Source organism: Halichoerus grypus, chromosome 11, assembly GCF_964656455.1.
Source record: "Halichoerus grypus chromosome 11, mHalGry1.hap1.1, whole genome shotgun sequence".
Classification (NCBI taxonomy): Eukaryota; Metazoa; Chordata; class Mammalia; order Carnivora; family Phocidae; genus Halichoerus; species Halichoerus grypus.
Window position 1 is genome coordinate 38,850,129 of NC_135722.1, and position 22,932 is coordinate 38,873,060.

General features: G+C 37.8%; 1 protein-coding gene across 2 annotated transcripts in view; it reads left to right on the forward strand.

Moving 5' to 3' along the window:
- SAAL1 (serum amyloid A like 1) overlaps positions 1-19,349 on the forward strand; it is a 30,383-nt gene extending 11,034 nt beyond the window's left edge. The window contains exons 4-12 of one of the 2 annotated variants that reach the window (XM_036107299.2): positions 102-181; positions 2,484-2,543; positions 2,678-2,793; positions 3,139-3,319; positions 5,222-5,304; positions 5,393-5,581; positions 15,914-16,107; positions 18,179-18,271; positions 19,207-19,349. In XM_036107299.2, the coding sequence (XP_035963192.2) occupies positions 102-181; positions 2,484-2,543; positions 2,678-2,793; positions 3,139-3,319; positions 5,222-5,304; positions 5,393-5,581; positions 15,914-16,107; positions 18,179-18,271; positions 19,207-19,299 (1,089 nt within the window). In that variant the 3' untranslated portion in view covers positions 19,300-19,349. The remainder of the gene's footprint in view (positions 1-101; positions 182-2,483; positions 2,544-2,677; positions 2,794-3,138; positions 3,320-5,221; positions 5,305-5,392; positions 5,582-15,913; positions 16,108-18,178; positions 18,272-19,206) is intronic. The other variant, XM_036107300.2, reaches the window with a different exon arrangement.
- Positions 19,350-22,932: the final 3,583 nt, after the last annotated feature.

Below are 22,932 nucleotides of genomic sequence, written 5' to 3' on the forward strand. Positions count from 1 at the left end.
CCATACTGACTCAGTGAAAGTTTTTTTCAAGTTGTTATTTTTGTATGTGTCTTTTATCTTCAAGACATTGTGACCTATGACCTTGACATTTGATTTGGCAGGAAATCTGTGTGGGAATTTTAGGTAATATGGCCTGTTTCCAGGAGATATGTGTGTCCATCAGCAGTGATAAAAATCTTGGGTAAGTTTTACTATATAAGAATTATGTTTTTACAAAATAAATTAATACTTCATATCCCTAAGGAAATTCTAATACATAGGAGATACAGGAACATTTTATGAAATGTAGTATTTCCTTTCTCCTGATGAATAGTCTCCAGGAGTCTCATTGTATATTGATGGTAGCTAGGGGTTTCACAGTTTTTAATGGGCATGACTGAGGATTTAGGCCTGTTTCTTTATTGGTAGCAAAAGGACAAACCTTCAGTAGGTGGTAAAGCCTGACAAGATAAGACCCCGAGGGGCAAAGCTTGGCGATGGGGCCCCTGACCAGAGTCCCAAATAATTTAGGCTCAGGGAATCCAACGGCTCAGAAGAGCTAGAGTCTGGAAAAACTAGACTTAGTAACCAGGGTTACCCTGAGAACTCTTTTTTTTTTTTTTTTTAATTTTATTTATTTATTTGACAGAGACAGAGACAGCGAGAGCGGGAACATAAGCAGGGGGAGCGGGAGAGGGAGAAGCAGGCTTCCCGCGGAGCAGGGAGCCCGATGTGGGGCTCGATCCCAGGACTCTGGGATCATGACCTGAGCCGAAGGCAGCCGCTTAACGACTGAGCCACCCAGGCGCCCCTACCCTGAGAACTCTTGACTAAGATCAGGGGATAGGGCTTATCGACAGACTAGAAGATACAGGGTTGCCTCCGTGATTCAAAGGCTTTCATATTTTTGCTTGGGGCTAGTTCTATTATAAATGCAGGAAAATTTTAAGCAGAGGGTTTTTTAGTGGTGGAAACCCTAGTGGTTACTTTAAGAGATCTGAGAAAACCCTGGAATTGTATGCTAAATTTTGTGAATGTATTCATTTTTTAGGCAGAGAGTTCATGGCTGTTAATCAGAATTTCAAAGAAATTTATGCCCACAGTAGATTAAGAAAAGTGTTCTGGGTGGTTATCGTCAGCTAGGGTTGTGAGGGTTTATCGCAGGATTTAAGTACCTGGGTCTCTAAAATAGAGGTAATTACCTCTTCTGTGTGTGGAGTGACTTTAAGATCCTAATTTAAGGTCTTTATTCCTCAGTAATTTAAGTCATTCATGGAGTAAATGACCCAGGATTATATTTGGTCTCTAATGGTCCCTATCAAAAATCTAAGAATGAGGGGCACCTGGGTGGCTTAGTTGGTTGAGCGTCTGCCTTTGGCTCAGGTCATGATCCTGGAGTCCTGGGATCAAGCCCCGCATTGGGCTCTCTGCTCAGCAGGGAGCCTGCTTCTCCCTCTCCCACTCCCCCTGCTTGTGTTCCCTCTCTCGCTGTGTCTCTCTCTGTCAAATAAATAAATAAAATCTTAAAAAAAAAAAAAATCTAAGAATGAGTCATGTTAAAATTAATATGGAACAATTTACATTGGTGATGGGATATGAATTTGTTCAGCCACTTTAGAGAAGTTGGGCATTATTTTGTTAAACTGGAAGATGGGCAGTGCAGATACTGTGATCAAACTATCCCACTGTATATAGTAAGATAAACCAGGCATACGTATATCAGCTAAAAAGTATTGGAGGAGCACTGCTTGATATGGCCCCAGTTAGAATCAACCCACATATCCATCAGCAGTAGACTGGAAAAATAAATTGTTTTATGTTCATATGATGGAATATTCTGCAGCAGTGAATTAAAGAATGATCACTATGGGAAAACAAGGGTAGATCTTTTTTTTTTTTTAAAGATTTTATTTATTTATTTGACCGAGAGAGAGACAGCGAGAGAGGGAATACAAGCAGGGGGAGTGGGAGAGGGAGAAGCAGGCCTCCCACTGAGCAGGGAGCCCAATGCAGAGCTTGATCGCAGGACCCTGGGATCATGACCTGAGCCGAAGGCAGATGCCTAACGACTGAGCCACCCAGGTGCCCCAACAAGGGTAGATCTTAAAGACATGGTGTTGAGCAAAAGAACTAAGACTCTAAAGAATACATACAGTATAATTTTTTCACATAACATTCAAAGCCAAAATATATGGAATAATAAAACTATAGAGTAAAGCAAGGAAATAATTGCTGGAAAAGTCCAGATAGTAGTCATTTCTAGGTGGGAAAGAGAATTGTGATTTGGAAGGGACACACAAAGGCTACAGAGAGATGTAGCACTGTTCTGTTTTTTGTAAATATGTATTTGCTTGATAACTGTTCATTAAGTATAAATTTATATCCTATAGGCTTTCTTGTATATATATTTCACAATGAAAATGTTGAAAAAATTAAGTAACTCTACCTAGATATTTGAAATGAGAGAAGTGATGCATATTGGGTTAACTTTTTTGTTTTTATAGACAGGTGTTATTGCACTGTTTGTATGATTCAGACCCTCCTACTCTTCTGGAAACAAGCCGGTATGCTTTCTTCTTTCTGTGGATTCCGTATATTCACTCATACAGGAATCTAGGACCATAGAGTTAATTCTTCATTCTTGAATTTCCTTTACTGTTTTTCAAGCATAGTTACTAAGCTTATGTTTATCTTGTAGGTTGTTGCTTACTTGTCTTTCCCAGACAGAAGTAGCCAGTGTCTGGGTTGAAAGAATCCGGGAATATCCAGCTATTTATGATAGCATTTGTTTCATTATGTCAAGTTCAACAAATGGTAAGTCACCATGTAATCTAGGAAAAATTTTTGGTTATATTTAATTATTAGGAAACCATGTAACTATTTCTGGAGGTTGCTTTAAAAAAGCTTTAAGTCTAAGGTAAGAAAGTATTTTGATTCAAGATATAAAATTTCTTCTTAAGCTACCAGGATACTGACAAGTCTTCATTTAAAAATGAAGGAAGACAAGCAAATTTAAACAAAGGAGGTGAATAAATTGCCCTCTGAATAAGTAATGATTTGGCAAGATTTGGCTTTCTTGGAATAGCTTTAGGAATTTTGATTAACCTTACTGTTTTTAAACTTTGTTTCTCATTTCAATATTTGTTTTATTGTCTGCAGTTGACTTGCTGGTCAAGGTGGGGGAGGTTGTGGACAAGCTTTTTGATTTGGATGAGAAGCTAATGTTGGAATGGATTAGAAATGGGGCTGTTCAGCCTCTGGACCCACCCCAGGAAGATTCTGAAGAGCAGCCAGTGTTTAAGATTGTGCCCTGTGTACTTGAAGCTTCAAAACAAGTACGGTAAGTGAGCTTTTTTGTGCAAAATGTTCTGGGAAAATCCAATTGCTAGAAATATCCTTAGATATAAGTTTTAGTTTCTTTTCAACAGGATGAATAACATCCTGTTATTCTTTGTCAGGTTGGATTCACTACTAATATATGTGATGACAGTGTGTTTGCTGTTTTCAAAAATCATAATGGTTACAAAGTACTTATTCTAATATTACTTAGCTATAGGCTATTTTCCAGCATGAAGTATGGTTACTGTCTTGAAATTTTCTGTAGTTTTGTGTAATTTAAGTCAAATAGAAAAGATTTTCTTGTGTTTTGTTTTCCATCAAACATTTAACAACTTTTTCAGTTATTGTCAGACATCATTTGTTTTCTTGTTTCTTACGTATATATGTCAGTCTTGGATAAGTGACTGAGTTTTGGGCTCTGATGTCTTGCCAACAGTGATTGCTAGGTGTTGTAGGTCATTGAAACTTTCTTGCTAGTCACTAGAAAATTAACTTGTGAATTGATCTGCTTAATGGTCAATTGTTTATTCTTTGTGCTTAATAACCCATAGTAAAGTCTGTGAATTTTATGTCCTTTATCCAAGTGAGGATTAAACTCATCATCTTTCCTCCAAACCTGCTTCTTCATTGTTCTCAATCTCAGTGAATGATGCAATCATTATCCCATTAGGATGATGTGGAAGTCATTACTGACTTTTCCTCCCCATCCTGCTCTTTTTCCATGGCCATTCAACCTCCCAGAACTTGTTCCTGACTTTTCCTAGGATCCCATCCATGCCGTCACCCCGCCACTGTCTCTTAGCTAGATAACTGCAGCATTTTTCCAAACCTCTACTGTAGAGCCATCTTTCCAAAGCACATGCTCATCATCTCACTTTCATGCTTCGGGCTCTTCCATGGCTTTCCTTAGGATGAGGTCCAGATTTTTTTTAAAGCATGGCTTACAAGGATTTAGTGCTTCTCCATCCTTATTACTTGTTCTGTGTGTTTCAGCCATGTGAAATTTCTTTCATGAACAAAACCAAGCTCTTTTGTCTCCAGGCCTTTGCATATCATGTCTCTTTTATTTCAAACACTTCTCCTGCAGCTCTGTGCATAAACATCATTTGTCTTAAGATACCTTTCCTGACTCTCCAAACTTAAAAATTTTAAGTCTGCTTGCTGTGTGGTCCTCTAGCACCTTGGACTTCTTTTAGTATTACATTCATATCACTTTATCATAATTGCCCTTTAATTCTCTTCTCTCCTTTAGACTATAAACTTCATGAAGATAGAAACAGTGTTTTACACATCTCTGTTTTCCCAGCTGCTAACATAGTGCCTGAAAATAGTAGGTACTGAAGTATTTGCTGAACCATCTTTTTTATCGTTCACTAATTTTTTTACTTAACTGTTTGAGGAACTAAGATTGTGAGTTTCTAGGAATCCAAGCTATTGATCACAAAAATTATGCTTAACATGGTTTTAGTATTCTCAGCTAGGGAGCTAGGGGAGTTGTGAAGTTTTGAGAACATCATTACTATCGGTGCTTGCGGCAGTGGGCCTTTCATTCATTATATAAATGTTTTAGTCATTTTTCTTCCTGATGATGCCAGAATGAGGAAGTATCACCTAGAAGGTTTTTGCATTGTTGCTTTTGTGGGACAGGGCGAAAAAAACCTTTACATCTCGTCCTTGTGTGATGATTATATTCCATAATATTTCTTTGTTTTTTGACTGTCCCCACCTGCTCCCCCCTTGAAATGTAAGCTCTGGTGAGCACCGAGTCTTTGTCCTGTTCCCTGATTTATCCTCAGCACCTGGGGCAGTGACTAGTACAAAGTGATAAAAGTATTTGTTGAATGAGTGAATGATTGCAGTCCTACAGAGTTGTTGATTCAGCGCTTTTGCTTTTTGTATGTAGTTCTGAAAATCCAGAAGGGCTCGATGTTTACATGCATATCTTACAGCTGCTTACCACAGTGGACGATGGAATTCAAGCAATTGGTAAGGTGTTTTATAGGGAAGCACTGGAGTTATTCATTGAATTGTTTTCTATTGTTATATGACTATTTGCTTTATCATTTTTATTAAGTACAGTGTCCTGATACTGGAAAAGACACTTGGAATTTACTTTTTGACCTGGTCTGCCATGAATTTTGCCAGTCTGATGATCCACCCATCATACTTCAAGAACAGAAAACAGTGCTAGCTTCTGTTTATTCAGTGTTGTCTGCCATCTATGCGTCACAGACTGAACAGGAGTATCTAAAGATAGAAGAAGGCAAGTACCATTTTAGTTCACTAAAGTAAATTGTAGTCTGTCAGAGTTTTTATTTTTTTTTAATTTTTTTTTTAAGATTATTTATTTATTTATTTGACAGAGAGACAGACAGCAAGAGAGGGAACACAAGCAGGGGGAGTGGGAGAGGGAGAAGCAGGCTTCCGGCCGAGCAGGGAGCCCGATGCGGGGCTCGATCCCAGAACCCTGGGATCATGACCAGAGCCAAAGGCAGACGCTTAACCATCTGAGCCACCTAGGCGTCCCTAGTCTGTCAGATTTTAAAGCCCAGGCTTGTGATTATTGTTTATGTGGTTGGTTGGTAGGTTGGTTTCATTCTTTCTTAGTGCTTTTATTCCCCTGATTATAAAAATATTACATGCTTAATACAAAAAATTTGCAAAATTTATAAAAGGAAGCATAGCACTTGCAATTCCACTATCCAGAGATAGTTACTATATACTTATAGGCATATATATCTTTTTTTAAATTTTTTTTATTTTTTAAAGAACTTATTTATTTGACAGAGAGAGAGATAGCGAGAGCAGGAACACAAGGGGGAGTGGGAGAGGGAGAAGCAGGCTTCTTGCCGAGCAGGGAGCCCGATGTGGGGCTCGATCCCAGGACCCCGGGATCATGACCTGAGCCAAAGGCAGACGCTTAACGACTGAGCCACCCAGGCGCCCCCTTTTTTCTTGGGCATATATATCTTTAAGTCCTGCTTTTTAGGCAACTTTTCTCATTTAGAAGTACAATATGAATATTTTCCTGTGTAAACAAATGGTTTTTCATAGAGTGATTTTTTTTTTTTTTATGACTACAATTAAATCCAGGCCTATCTAGAATTTATTCAGGTGTTACATGTGAGGTATGGTTTTAGCTTTTTTCCAGATGGCTACTCAGTTGTCTTACTAGCATCATTTAGTGAATAATCCAGTTTATCCATACTGATTTGAAATTTTATCATTTACTATGTTCTGAGTTTCCCTATATATTTTATTCCCTTCTATTGCTCTACTCATGTGTCAGTAGCCATAGTTTTTAAATGTTTTAATGTCGAGTAAGGGTAGTTCCCTTTCATCCTAATTTTTCGAGATGGTTTTGATCATTATTCTTGTTTAACACTGAATTTGATTAACAAGTTACGAAAACAAAAACTTCCTGATATTTTTATTGGGATCATGTTAAATTTATAGTGTCCAAGAACATGTTACACTTTTCCATTTGTTCAAGTCTTATTTTATGTTCTCAGTAATGTTTTATGATTTTCTTCATAAAGATCTTGCATATCTCTGTTAGGCTTATTCATAGTTATTTTATCTTTTGGGTTGCTGTTGTCTGTGACATCTTTTTTCCATTAATTATTGCTGTTGGAATTGATGAAGGTTATTGATTCCTGTATATTAGTATTGCATCTGGTAGTTATCTTACTGAATTCTCTTACTATTTTTATTTATTTATTTATTTATTTATTTATTTATCTCTTACTATTTTTAATAGTTGTTTCTGTGATAATCTTGGGTTTTATCTGATTCCGCTTTGGATTTAAGTTAGATATGTTTAATCATTTTTCTGCCTCTGATTTTTTTCTCTTATTTAATGGGTTGCCTTGTGCCTCTGGTGGTAGAAAACATCCTTACCTTGACTTTATTGGAAATGATTCTAGTGTTTCACCATTAGTCATGATACTGCTATTTACATTTTACCATTCAAGGAAAATTAATCCATTCCTATTTTTTTGAGAGTCTTCAATAAAAAACGTTGAAAGGCGCCATTATGTATATTTATGTTTAAATAAACCAATATATGGTTTGTGTATATAGTTCTAATATTTAGGAGGTGCATATTTTTGGTCTAATGGTTACCTTTATAATTACGGCTGCTCCAAAAATAGCATTATAACTGCTTTCCAGTCTTTAAAAAATCATTAAGATCTAATAACTTAGAAGATATATCTCGGTGTTAACAATTCCTTATCAATTTTTCCTGGTACTTTCAAATTACAAATTCAAGCCTCAGGGATTGCATTCCTGAATTATATTTTAAAATATCATTTTAGGGGAGCCTGGGTGGCTCAGTTGGTTAAGCGACTGCCTTCGGCTCTGGTCGTGATCCCAGGGTCCTGGGATCAAGTCCCACACCAGGCTCCCTGCTCAGCGGGGAGTCTGCTTCTCCCTCTGACCCTCTTCCCTCTCGTGCTCTTTCTCTCTCTCTCTCTCTCTCTCAAATAAATAAAATCTTAAAAAAAAAAAATAAAGTATTTTAACTTTTTTCTTAGAGAGCAGTAATTTTGTATAGGATCTCCTTTCTTGTGTTTCATAATTTTAATTTTCTTCACTAAAAAAAACAACTCTCTTTATTCTCAATCCCCTCGTTTTGCCCCTTTGTCTTTCTGACGTCTGCGTGCCTTTCTGTCCTCCTTTGTGTTTTGAGCGGTGTCCTCCCTCCTTTGTGCTACCGCCAGCTTTGCCTTCATTTCGATGGTGGCTTGAATTTTTCTTTTAACGTCTTCCCTGGGTTCTGCCAGCTCAGGTTTCCTCTCCCGTTGTCATTCATTTCTTAGTCTGAGCTCTTCTGTGTCTGCTTGGTGCTTGCTTACATGTTGTTTTAAAACTTATAGCTAAATATTATCTTAATATGCATAAGCTTTGTGTCAGCTTCTTTTGGTGAGTATTCTTCATCTTTTTTTTCCTCTTTTTCCTTCTTTTCTTTTTTCTTTTAAGTGTCTTTGTGTTGCTCCTATGCTGGTTTCCTTTTGCTGACTCACCTTTGAATGACTTGAGTTTTTCCTGGACTAGCCGTTTGCAGGAAGTTCATAGAGCAGCTAAGGCTGTCTTTTAGGCTAATAGGAGTTGGGTCTGTGAGTCTTCCAGCTCTTTTTACCAGGTGACACATGGCTGTGGTGAAGTCTTTCCTTTCCCCTTGCCATTTGCTTCCTGCAAATATGGCCTGTCTACGGGATTGCTCATTTACCTCCTCTTCCTCTGAGTCTTAGGACCCCCAGGGGAGCTCCAGCTGCTGCTATCTTGCACATTCCATTCCTGCTCTTGCAAACAAGGGATTCTGGATTTGCACCTCAGTGTATGTGCCTTACCTTAAAGAAATGGACTTTTCTGGCCCTTTCTCAGACATGCAGCCTCTGGCATCTTTCCATCACTTCCTCCTCCACCTTCTGCTTCATTGATATTACTTTGACACGATTTCCACTCACCTTGTGTTTCAGGTTTCTGCTGTCTCCTAATTTGATCTAAGCTGACGTTTGTTTTTTGTTGCTTATTTATTTATTTTTTTTTTTGTGGTGATTTCTGAAAGGAAAAGGGGAGGAAATGCTGACTTTGAGCCCCGATGCTCTTTCTAACCTCCTTGTATATATGTGCTTTCTGTTGAAAATCATGAGTTTTTATTTGCAATATTAGGAACACATCTTTCTTGATGTTTTTTTATTATTTATTTTTTAAATTTTATTTTATTATGTTATGTTAATTACGATACAGTACATCACTAGTTTTTGATGTAGTGTTCCATGATTCATTGTTTGCATATAACACCCGGTGTTGCATTCAATACGTGCCCTCTTTAATACCCATCACCATGCTAACCCCTCCCCCCACCCCCCATCCTCTAGAACTCTCAGTTTGTTTCTCAGAGTCCATAGTCTCTCATGGTTCGTCTACCTCTCTGATAACGCCTTCATTTTTCCCTTCTTACTATCTTCTTTTTTTTTTTTTTTTCAACATATAATGTATTATTTGTTTTAGAGGTACAGGTCTGTGATTCATCAGTCTTACACAATTCACAGCGCTCACCATAGCACATACCCTCCCCAATGTCTATCACCCAGGCCCCTTCATCCCTCCCACCCCCCTCCACTCCAGCAACCCTCAGTTTGTTTCCTGAGATTAAGAATTCCTCATATCAGTGAGATCATATGATGCATGTCTTTCTCTGATTGACTCATTTCGCTTAGCATAATACCCTCTAGTTCCATCCACATTGTTGCAAATGGCAAGATTTCGTGGTTTTTTTTTTTTTTGATGGCTGCATAATATTCCATTGTATATATATATCACATCTTCTTTATCCATTCATCTGTTGATGGACATCTAGGTTCTTTCCATAGTTTGGCTACTGTGGACATTGCTGCTATAAACATTGGGGTGCACGTACCCCTTCGGATCACTACATTTGTATCCTTGGGGTAAATACCCAGTACTGCAATTGCTGGGTTGTAGGGTAACTCTATTTTCAACTTTTTGAGGAACCTCCATACTGTTTTCCAGAGTGGCTGCACCAGCTTGCATTCCCACCAACAATGTAGGAGGGTTCCCCTTTCTCCGCATCCTCACCAACATCTCTCGTTTCCTGACTTGTTAATTTTAGCCATTCTGACTGGTGTGAGGTGGTATCTCATTGAGGTTTTGATTTGGATTTCCCTGATGCCAAGCGATGTTGAGCACTTTTGCATGTGTCTGTTGGCCATTTGGATGTCTTCTTTGCAGAAATGTCTGTTCATGTCTTCTGCCCATTTCTTGATTGGATTATTTTTCTTTGGGTATTGAGTTTGATAAGTTCTTTATAGATTTTGGATACTAGCCCTTTATCTGATATGTCATTTGCAAATATCTTCTCCCATTCTGTCGGTTGTCTTTTGGTTTTGTTGACTGTTTCCTTTGCTGTGCAAAAGCTTTTTATCTTGGTGAAGTCCCAGTAGTTAATTTTGCCCTTGCTTCCTTAGCCTTTGGCGATGTTTCTAGGAAGAAGTTGCTGCAGCTGAGGTCGAAGAGGTTGCTGCCTGTGTTCTCCTCTAGGATTTTGATGGACTCCTGTTTCAACATTTAGGTCTTTCAACCATTTTGAGTCTATTTTTGTGTGTGGTATAAGGAAATGGTCCAGTTTCATTCTTCTGTATGTGGCTGTCCAATTTTCCCAACACCATTTGTTGAAGAGACTGTCTTTTTTCCATTGGACATTCTTTCCTGCTTTGTCAAAGATTAGTTGACCATAGAGTTGAGGGTCCATTTCTGGGCTCTCTATTCTGTTCCATTGATCTATGTGTCTGTTTTTGTGCCAGTACCATACTGTCTTGATGATGACAGCTTTGTAATAGAGCTTGAAGTCCGGAATTGTGATGCCACCAGCTTTGCTTTTCTTTTTCAACATTCCTCTGGCTATTCGGAGTCTTTTCTGGTTCCATACAAATTTTAGGATTATTTGTTCCATTTCTTTGAAAAAAGTGGATGGTATTTTGATAGGGATTGCATTAAATGTGTAGATTTCTCTAGGTAGCATTGACATCTTCACAATGTTTATTCTTCCAATCCATGAGCATGGAACATTTTTCCATTTCTTTGTGTCTTCCTCAGTTTCTTTCATGAGTATTTTATAGTTTTCTGAGTACAGATCCTTTGCCTCTTTGGTTAGATTTATTCCTAGGTATCTTATGGTTTTGGGTGCAATTGTAAATGGGATTGACTCCTTAATTTCTGTACTTCAATCTTGTTATTGGTGTATAGGAATGCCACTGATTTCTGTGCATTGATTTTATATCCAGCCACTTTACTGAATTCCTGTATGAGTTCTAGCAGTTTTGGGGTGGAATCTTTTGGGTTTTCCACATAAAGTATCATATCATCTGCAAAGAGTGAGAGGTTGACTTCTTCTTTGCCAGTTCAGATGCCTTTTATTTCTTTTTGTTGTCTGATTTCTGTGGGTAGGACTTGTACTATGTTGAATAGCAGTGGTGATAGTGGACATCCCTGCCGTATTCCTTTACTTAGGGGGAAAGCTGTCAGTTTTTCCCCATTGAAAATGATATTCGCTGTGGGTTTTTCATAGATGGTTTTTATGATACTGAGGTATGTACCCTCTATCCCTATACTCTGAAGAGTTTTGATCAAGAAATGATGCTGTACTTTGTCAAATGCTTTTTCTGCATCTATTGAGAGGATCATATGGTTCTTGTTTTTTCTTTTATTAATGTATTGTATCATGTTGATTGATTTGCGGATGTTGAACCAGCCTTACAGCCCAGGGATAAATCCCGCTTGGTCATGGTGAATAATCCTTTTAATGTACTGTTGGATCCTATTGGCTAGTATTTTGGTGAGAATTTTTGCATCCATGTTCATCAGGGATATTGGTCTGTAATTCTCCTTTTTGATGGGGTCTTTGTCTGATTTTGGGATCAAGGTAATGCTGGCCTCATAAAATGACTTTGGAAGTTTCCCTTCCATTTCTATTTTTTGGAACAGTTTCAGAAGAATAGGTATTAATTCTTCTTTAAATGTTTGGTAGAAATCCCCTGGGAAGCCATCTAGCCCTGGGCTCTTGTTTGTTGGGAGATTTTTGATGACTGCTTCTATTTCCTTAGTGGTTACAGGTCTGTTCAGGTTTTCTATTTCTTCCTGGTTCAGTTTTGGTAGTTTATACATCTCTAGGAATGCATCCATTTCTTCCAGGTTATCTAATTTGCTGGCATATAGTTGCTCATAATATGTTCTTACAATTGTTTGTATTTCTTTGGTGTTGGTTGTGATCGCTCCTCTTTCATTCGTGATTTTACTTATTTGGGTCTTTTCCCTTTTCTTTTTGATAAATCTGGCCAGGGGTTTATCAATCTTATTAATTCTTTCAGAGAACCAGCTCCTAGTTTCATTGATCTGTTCTACTGTTCTTTTGGTTTCTATTTCACTGATTTCTGCTCTGATCTTTATTATTTCTTTCTCCTGCTGGGTTTAGGCTTTATTTGCTGTTCTCTCTCCAGCTCCTTTAGGTGTAGGGTTAGGTTGTGTATTTGAGACCTTTCTTGTTTCTTGAGAAAGGCTTGTATTGCTATATACTTTCCTCTTAGGACTGCCTTTGCTGCATCCCAAAGATTTTGAACAGTTGTGTTTTCATTTTCATTGGTTTCCATGAATTTTTTTAATTCTTCTTTAATTTCCTGGTTGACCCATTCATTCTTCAGTAGGATGCTCTTTAGCCTCCATGTATTTGAGTTCTTTCCGACTTTCCTCTTGTGATTGAGTTCTAGTTTGAAAGCATTGTGGTCCGAAAATATGCAGGGAATGATCCCAATCTCTTGGTACCGGTTGAGACCTGATTTGTGACCTAGGATGTGATCGATTCTGGAAAATGTTCCATGTGCACTAGAGAAGAATGTGTATTCTGTTGCTTTGGGATGGAATGTTCTGAATATATCTGTGAAGTCCCATTTGGTCCAGTGTGTCATTTAAAGTCTTTATTTCCTTGCTGATCTTTTGCTTAGATGATCTGTCCATTTCAGTGAAAGGGGTGTTAAAGTCCCCTACTATTATTGTATTGTATTGTATTATTATTGTATTATTGTATTGTATTTCTTTGATTTTGTTATTAACTGGCTTATATAATTGGCTGCTCCCATGTTAGGGGCATAGATATTTACAATTGTTAGATCTTCTTGTTGGATAGACCCTTTAAGTAGGATATAGTGTCCTTCCTCATCTCTTATTACAGTCTTTGGTTTAAAAATCTAATTTGTCTAATATAAGGATTGCCACCCCAGCTTTCTTTTGATGTCCATTAGAATGGTATATGGTTTTCCACCCCCTCACTTTCAATCTGGAGGTGATTTGGGTCTAAAATGAGTCTCTTGCAGACAGCATATTGATGGGTCTTGTTTTTTAATCCAATCTGATAGCCTTTGTCTTTTGATTGGGGCATTTAGCCCATTTACATTCAGGGTAACTATTGAAAGATAGGAATTTAGTGCCATTGTATTGCCTGTAAGGTGACTGTTGTCTCTGTTCCTTTCTGGTCTATGTTACTTTTAGGCTGTCTCTTTGCTTAGAGGACCCCTTTCAATATTTCTTGTAGGGCTGGTTTCGTGTTTGCAAATTCCTTTAGTTTTTGTTTGTCCTGGAAGCTTTTTATCTCTCCTTCTATTTTCAGTGACAGCCTAGCTGGATATAGTATTCTTGGCTGCATATTTTTCTCATTTAGTGCTCTGAATATATCATGCCAGTCCTTTCTGGCTTGCCAGGTCTCTGTGGGTAGGTCTGTTGCCAATCTAATGTTTCTACCATTGTAGGTTACAGACCTGTTGTCCCGAGCTGCTTTCAGGATTTTCTCTTTGTCTCTGAGACTCGTAAGTTTTACTGTTAGATGTCGGGGTGTTGACCTGTTTTTATTGATTTTGAGGGGAGTTTCTCTGTGCCTCCTGGATTTTGATGCCTGTTTCCTTTCCCAAATTAGGGAAGTTCTCTGCTGTAATTTGCTCCAATATATCTTCTGCCCCTCTCTCTCTTTCTTCTTCTGGGATCCCAATTATTCTAATATTGTTTCGTCTTATGGTATCAATTATCTCTCACATTCTGCCCTCGTGATCCAGTAGTTGTTTATCTCTCTTTTTCTCAGCTTCTTTATTTTCCATCATTTGGTCTTCTATATCACTAATTCTGTCTTCTGCCTCATTTATCCTAGCAGTTAGAGCCTCCATTTTTGATTGCACCTCATTAATAGCCTTTTTGATTTCGATTTGGTTAGATTTTAGTTTTTTTAGTTCTCCAGAAAAGGTTTCTCTAGTATCTTCCATGCTTTTTTTCAAGCCCAGCTAGTATCTTTATAATTGTCATTCTGAACTCTAGTTCTGACATCCTACTAATGTCCATATTGATTAGGTCCCTGGCAGTCGATACTGCCTCTTATTCTTTTTTTTTGAGATGATTTTTTCCATTTTGTCATTTTGTCCAGAGGAGAATAGATGAATGAGAGAACAAAATGCTAACAGGGCAACAGTGACCCCAGAAAAATATACACTAAACAAATCAGAAGAGACCTTCCAGAAAGTGGTCACTTTTCTGTTCAGAGAGTTGCTGCTATTCTTTTCTTCGATCTCCTGTTGAGTTCGTAGATGTTCAGAATGGTTTGATACCTATCTAGCTGAATTCCTGGGACCAGAAGAAATTTAGGTTTCCTACTCCTCCGCCATCTTGCTCCTCCTCCAAAGGGCTGCGGCCTGGCCTCCAGCGTGGAAAAAACTCTTTCTTGATGTTATGGGACTGGGTGTTTTTTATCTCCCCCACCCCTCAACTCCCTGAAACTTTATGTATGATTTTTATGATTGGGGGAGAAAGTGTAAAGATGCTCTTTGAACTCAAAACCATTAAATAGCCCTCACCCACTCATCCTGCCCTACGCCTTGAATAAGGGTGTTGCAGAGTTAGGGCTGGGGGTGAGAAAGAGAGAAGAATGGTATAGTGTAGATTGATGTGACCTACAGGGACATGGTGGAGTAAAGAACTAAGTGTTAGAGTCAAGAGTTAGGGACAACAGAAGGAAGAGAGTGGGAATAAATCCAAGGGGAATATAGTAAAGCAGCCCTGCAGGCTGGGTGCTTTGAAGAGGTGACATTGAGTTGAGAAATAAGGGATATGATTTCCCTAGTTTTTTATTTCCTTAATTTTTTAAAAATGTCATTTTCATGTACTATAAATGACCTAAATCTGGAAGTAAAGTTAGATTGTTTAAAATCAATATACTGGATTCAGTGCTACAGAAAATCTTGTTTCCTGGATTTGTAATTGTGATGCAGAAACGGTAGGGTTAGAATCAGTGGCTGAATCAAAGTGAGCTACCCTTTAACATGTTCATGCTATAACATATATTTTGAGTCTGAGCTTTAGTTTTATTTTTTATGTTCAGTTTTTATTATAGGCTAGTTAAAATGATTATTCAGTCTTTTAAGAAATCATACTGTTTTTGAAACTTAAAGAAATATATAATTTAAAAGCTTTGTTTAAGATGTTAATGATAAAGTTTAAAATTCAAATTCTTTCTCACTGTGGCCTCCAAGGCACTGCATGATATAGGGCTCTTGCCTAGCTCTCTAAACTTGTCTTGTGCCCTCCTTCCCCCTTGCTTCACTTGGCTTGAGACACAGTGGCCTTTTTGTTCCTCAGACCATTTCCTCTTTGAGGCTTTTTGCACTTATTGTTTTCTCTCCCTGAACTGTTGTCCTGGGCTCTTTGCATCGATGCTTCTCCTGTAGTTCTCACCTCAGAGCTTCCCCTGCTGGCTGCTTTATTATATTCCCCTTTAATTTCCTTCATAGATAGAACTCACTCAAAGCTGAGATGATCTGTTTTATTAATTAGTTTTTTTGAGGGTATGAAAATGTGAACCTCTTGAAGGCTGAGGCCTCAACGATCTTGTTTGTGGTCATATCTCTGCTACCTAAGTGAACTGTCTAGCCACTAGTAAGTTGTTCAGTACTTTTGAATGAATGAATCAGTCAACAAAAGGAGAAGAGACCAAATTTAACTGGCTAATTCTGTGCTTCTTGATCTGTTTGTACACTAGATCTTCCTCTGATTGACAGCCTGATTCGTGTCTTACAAAACATGGAACATTGTCAGAAGAAACCAGAGAACTCGGCAGATTCTAACATGGAAGAAACGAAAAAGTCTGACTTAACCCAAGATGATTTCCACTTGAAAATCTTAAAGGATATTTCATGTGAATTTCTTTCTAATATTTTTCAAGTTTTAACAAAGGTAGGAAAGAAGTATGGATGGTTTCTTCAGCAAAAGAAAGTATGGATTGCTTAATGCTCCAAACTTTATTATCACTGTATTATTTTTTTAATATAAAAGTAGCATAAAGGGGCACCTCGGTGGCTCAGTCAGTTAAGTGTCTGCCTTTGGCTCAGGTCATGATCCTGGGGTCCTGTGATTGAGCCCCACTTCGGGCTCCCTGGTCAGCGGCATTCTGCCTCTTCTCCCTCTGCCGCTCCCCCTGCTTGTGCTTTCTTACTCGCTCTCTCTTTCTCAAATAAATAAATAAAATCTTTAAAACAAACAAATAAATAAATAAAATAACTATATTACATAAATTTGGGGAAATAGAGAAAGAAAAAATTATCACTGTAATTTTATAATCTTAATGCAGCAACTGATATGGTTTGGTGTGTTTATATATGTTTTTTACATACTTAAAATCCAGTATATAGAATTTTATAGACTGCTTTTTTCACTAAACATTATGTTATGAGCCCTTTTCCAGACTCTAAATTTACTGAAAGACATTTCAGTGAGAACCAGTTTAATACCCAATTTGTCAAAAAAATCAGTTTTCATAATTTACTGCAGACTTGTTTTAGGGGATATTCTTCCTGAATATGCTCGGATTTTTAGCATATTCTTTCTTTGAGTGTACTTTCTATCCATGTATTTTAGAAAAAAATATAAATATAACTATGAAGAATATATGTACATTCATTGCATTTTTTTAAGAAGAATATTTCTTAAAAGAAGTTTCTGTTATTCTGGTAATTTGTTTTTTTGGTCAACTATTCTGCTTTTCTAGATAGGGGTTATTACTTGAGCATAGATTTTTGGAAGTTAGCTTACTGGGCTTGGCATTGTACAAGTGAAGATGGCTGAGGCTTAATGGCTGCATATTGCCCAAATGGGTTTATGTGAAAATGTTGGCTTTATAGGACTCTTATTATCAGATATTACAATTTTTATATCAAGTAAAGTTCAGTAGGTGAGAAATTGTGCCTTATTTTGATTTGTATTTTTTATTAGTAAGGTTGAACATCTTTCCATATATTTGTGGGTTTTTTTTTTTTAGATTTTATTTATTGGAGAGAGAGAGAGCATGAGTCGGGGATTGGGTGGGGGGAAGGGCAGAGGGAGAAGGAGAAGCAGACTCCTCGCTGAGCAGGAAGCCCGACATAGGGCTCAATCGCAGGACCCTGGGATCATGACCTGGGCCGAAGGCAGACGCTTAACTGACTGAGCCACCCGGGCACCCCCCCATATATTTGTATATTATTTGTGTTTCCTACTTTATAAATTTATCTATTTTGATTATTTATATGAACTCTTTGGGCAATAATACTATCTTTTGCGTATTCATTGCAGGTGTTTTTCCCATTGTTTGCTGTCATCTTTATGTGTACTTTTTGTTTTTGGAGGGATGTTTATTTTTAAGTGACAGGAATATAGAAGAAGGGTGGACTGAGAAAAAACCAGGGATATGTCATGAAAATTCTTATGTGCCATACCTAATGGAATATGGATTTAATTTTGAGGACTGAGGAGCTACTGAAGGTTTTTGTTTTAAGGATCAAGTGAGATGGTGTGCTTAGAAAGATTACTCCAGAAGCAAGAGAGAGGATTAGAGAGAGTTGAGGCTGGAGTCCTGCAGACCAACCAACAGGCTCTTGTGGGTGGTAATCTTCAAGAGTAATCTGAAAAATAATAAGACCCCAAATAGTGGAAGGGTGGATGGAAAGAAGAGGAGGGATGAGAGAGATTTAGTAGAGTAGAATTAAACTCTTAGGAGGAGGAGTCAGCAGCAGCAGAGGAGGAGGAAAAGTCTTGGCTGTATCTTAGGTTACCTTTGTGTAGCCGGGTGGGTGGGTGGCAATGCCCTTTCCTAAAATAAGGACTACAGTGGAACAGTGTTTGGGTTACATAGAAGGAATGATGCTGGGCTCAGTTTGAGACATTTGAAATGCCCGTAAGATCAGTAGGGAATTACATATACTGATATTTATTAATCAAAGCTTTAGAAATTTTCCTTTTTTAACATTAAATCTTTGTTTGCTTGTTTTAGGAGACTGTGGCTCAGGGACTAAAGGAGGGCCAGTTAAGCAAACAGAAGTGTTCCTGTGCATTTCAAAACCTTCTTCCTTTTTATAGTCCGGTGGTGAGTATGAGTAAATGTATAGGTGGCTGAGTTTTATAGGATTACTATATGTTTTTATGCAAGTGCTTGATCTCTGAGGCCATTGTCAAAAAAGATCATGCATACAATTCACATGACTTAGTGCGTTCGTCAGATAGATGACTGCAGGGTAATTCGTGGGACTAGCCTGAATAGTGATTGTAATTTTAAGAGAAAGGCGTCAACACTGAATTTGTTGGACCTCTTACTGTCATAAAGTAAATAGCAGCATATACATTAGCAAAGATAAGATTCTTGGGTAGAAATGATCATTAGGTTTTTGATTCTTCAAATTCCATCACATTTGCTACCATTAGAAGCAATTTTTATTTATTTACTTATTTATTTATTTATTTATTTATTTATTTATTTTAAAGATTTTATTTATTTGTCAGAGAGACAGAGAGAGAGAGAGCACGCACACACAAGTAGGGGGAGCAGTAGAGAGAGAAGCAGGCTTCCCGCTGAGCAGGGAGCCCGATGCGGGACTCGATCCCGGGACTCCAGGATCATGACCTGAGCCGAAGGCAGTCACTTAACTGACTGAGCCACCCAAGCACCTAGAAGCAATTTTAAAATAGGAACTTTTTTAAGAAAATGAAGTATGGAACATGGGACTGAGAGGCCATGTCAGCAAGGAGGAGAGTAAACTCAGTAATGGATGCTAAAGGGGAAGTGGTGGGAGTATAAATCGTAGTTCAAGAGTAAAACTAAACGGTAAGGGCTAGTCACTTCTTTGATGTTTCAGAGGACTACTTGGGAATGACTATTATTGTCATCTGGGGATCTGTCAACATTTCTTTTCCTTTGGACTCTTTAGAAACCATAGGTAGAACATTTTTATAGTCAGAAACTGGTATCTTAAAATCACCTTTTCTTCTACTTATATTTATTTGGTTCTTTTGTTTGACCCACAGATAGAAGACTTTCTCAAAATTCTACATGAAGTTGATAAAACTCTTGCTGATGACCTGGAGGAAAACTTCCCAAGTTTGAAGGCTCAGACTTAAACACTGAATTGGAGTTTCCTCTGCCCAATAAATAAACTTTACTTTCTGCACTGACAGTTGAAATTGACATACAGGAGATGTTAGGTAAAGCTTATTGGACCCTCATTGTCTGGCATTATACCCATACATACCTTCTCCCTGCCCCAGTCTTCTCTCACTTTCATTTGGCATTGGAATCTGGAGTTTCCTCTGCTGTCAAATCCACCCCCCCACACACACTTTTTTTTGTATGGTTTTGTGTTAGTTGTCCTCTTTAGGTAAAGAAAACAAAAATACAAGCTTATTATTGAAGTTCTTTCTAGGTTGAGGACTTGGTAAGGATTTTCTTCATACCTCTTAATTTGATTTTTACATGAGAATTTTGTATTTGTCTCCACTGCAAGTACATTCAGCTGCACTAGTAGAAAACCCTACTCCAGGAGCTTAATCCGATAGCTTTTATGTATCTAATGCAATAAGAAATCCAGGGGTGGGCAGTCTAGACCTGATTTGTTGACTCAGGGATCCTGATTCCTTTTACCTCTCCATGTGGTCTGCGTGTAGACCTTTGGGTTCATGTTTATTGTCTTGTGGTTAAGGAGGCTATAACATCTCTGGACCTTCCATCCACATTCAGACAGGAAAAAGGAGAAGGAGGTAAAGGGGCTTTGTCCTTGGAAGTCTTTACCTTCATATTTGTAAAGGACAGCCCTCACTGCCCAGACCTGTGCTGATGGCCATCTCTAACTGCAGCTATTTGAAATCAAGTCTTTTTTTTTTTCTTTCTAGGGTCTATAAGAGAGAAAGGCACAAAGAGAAGGGAGTTGTGAAAGGCTTTTTGATAGTCAGTCTGATGTTTGCTACAGTATGAAAGCACATCTTGGCCTTTTGTGATTATTGTGTCGATTGTATGCCAGATTGTCAGTAACATCTCAAAAACAGTTTTTAGTTTAGCTTTGTTACAGTTTAATTTTTTTTCACCGTTATAAGTATGAAGATATGAAGATAGAAATGTAACATTTTGATGAAAGCACATTAGCAAATTCTCTATTTTCAGCATAATTCCAGTGGTTGAATTTCAGAAAATGATTTGCTCAAGAATTCAGATTTTTTAAAATTAAGATGGAGGGAGTTTAAGAACTTCAGACTCTATGCAAACTGCTATACGTGATTTCCCTCACATATACTTTTATCCTTCTGTATAGTGCTTCAGAATGAGATCTGTGCAGAGAGTCAGCCAGGTATTCTTAGGGAAGCAGTTTGCATTATTTAATTACTAAAAGTAGAGTTTTTAATAGATTTTAAGAAAATAGCAGTTAACAAAGCTAGCTTTTTACCAGTCTTCAAGTAGTCTTCTGGATTATTTACGCTGATGTGACTGTTAATCTACTTTTATTTGTGGAATGAAGTGAGCTTCGGATCCTCTTACTCTGCTATCTTTCCAGCCTCCTCCTTTGCTTAAAAAGCAAAGCCAGCTTCTTAAACTCCTCTTCTGGTATACAGCCCCTTCTCAATTTGTTGCAGAATGTTTCTAGCTTTAAAGCATTGGTCTTGTCTCACATTTTGTATTTTTTCCTTAAGTGACTTTTGCTGATACAACACAGGATGTAGCATTACTGAGAAGAGATACACAATTTCCAGTTTGGAGGTAGTTTTATTGTTGAAAATGTTCCTGAATTGAACTATAAAGTTAAAATCTTACTGTTAACTCTGATTAGTAGGGTTACGCTGTATGTTTTCATGTCTTCCATGCTGACTGTATCCTAGGCTGAATGTGACTGTATTTAACATGAGATCTCAAAGGCACTGATAAAGTCACTCCTGCCTGTGTAAGCAAACTAATGTGAGTTCGCTCCTTGGTGAATTACAGATAGAGACTACACCAGGTGGAGCTGTCACACAAAGTAATCTTTCTTTGCAGCAAATAAGGGGATCATGGAGAATAACTTCCAAAGCTGTGATCCCTGAGCAGGGGTAAGGGAGCTCTTTTTATTTAGGATTTGAGAGAATATTCAGAAGGAGACCTTTATCATTGCAAGCACAGGCGGGTATAAGGTCACACATGCATACTTAGAAATTATGCGTATACATGCATCGTGTGTTACGTGAGGAAGCTGTGGTCCTTCTGGAGCAGAGATCTTAACAGTATGATGAGGCAGAGGTAACTGCTGGACACTTTACGGCCCATCTGCACAGGTGTTGGCTTGGTGGTTGAGCCCAAACTGGCTGACCGGAGCTCATTTCTCCTTCTGTTGTTAGTTTCTAAAAGATATAACTACCAGTTCCTGTAGGGTGAGCTCAGTGGATCTGCCAGTGACACCTGCTAGCCAGTGCTAAGAATTCCATTTTATCTCTTGAAGTTTAGGGTGAAAGGTACAAATAACCCTGTAAGAGTAATACTCCCGAGTTATTAGTCATGTTTACTTCAGTGCATATGAGTTTCACATTTTGTTTTAGAAGGAGCACATTTTAAAAGGGAAGCTGAAGGCCCCTGGGTGTCTGAGGGAAAGTGCTACTCAAAGTGGGTAAGTCACCAAGGGAGAAAAAGGATATACCTGGGAAGGCTAGGGATGTCCAGGTTATTTTCTGTTTCCCATTTCTGCCTTGGACCTGCCCTGTTGCTTGTTACTAATTGCTCTTGTAACATTATGAGGTAGTGTATATTTTCATATTTTGGTATGTTTGAAAACTTCCTAAATCTATAAATTATAATAGTTTTTTAAAGAAATAAGATATGAGCAATGCTAAATCTTTTTTAATGCTATACAGTCTGATGAAACACCCCCAAAATTTAGGGCTTGCATCAATTACAGTGATATTTTGGAATGGTGCTTTCTCCAGGAGCCTAAATATGAAATTTGGAATTATATGTACAAATGAAATTCAAACTTTTCCTCTCCTTTGTTTCAGAGGAGGGGAAACGTACAAAATGAACTTGGGTTAACATTTGTTAAATGTATTGTTCTATTTCTAATTAAATTTGAGTTTGATTTTTGAAGTATCTAAACCACTTAAGACCGAACACATAAGACATATTCTCCTTCTACCCCTCCCCCTGTGGTCTGCATGGAGGTACAGATAGAAGAAGTCATGCCACCTGTAGCAGATTTGATCGTTGTTCTCAAGTCTTCACCTCTGTGTACCCATTCTCATGCCATGGCTTCTCAGTGGGTAGAGTATACTTCTCTATTCCTTGACTTTGAGCTTGGCCAAGTCACTTTGCTTTGGCCAATAGAATGTTGTTTTTCTTTTTTCACTTGTTTAAATATATATTTAATTACATATTAAATATATAATTATTTATGCTAAATAACACTTAAGAAAAGGAAGAGGATTGATACACATCTATATATCTATATATCTACAGATATATATGTAGATACAGAAAAAAACCCGACCCCAAACATAAGTCAGTTAAAAGCAATTTGAATTTTTCATTCTTCACTCATTTTGGTTAATGAAGGTTTTACTTTAATATACATGAGTGTGTACGTGTGTGTGTGTGTGTGTGTATGTCTGTGATGTTTTGATATAGTACTCTGTTAAGGGTCTACACCTATGCTGTGCAGTATCCTCTAGACACATATGGCTACTGAACATTTGAAATGCGACTAGTCCAAATTGAGATAAATGTAAAATACATATTGGACTTTA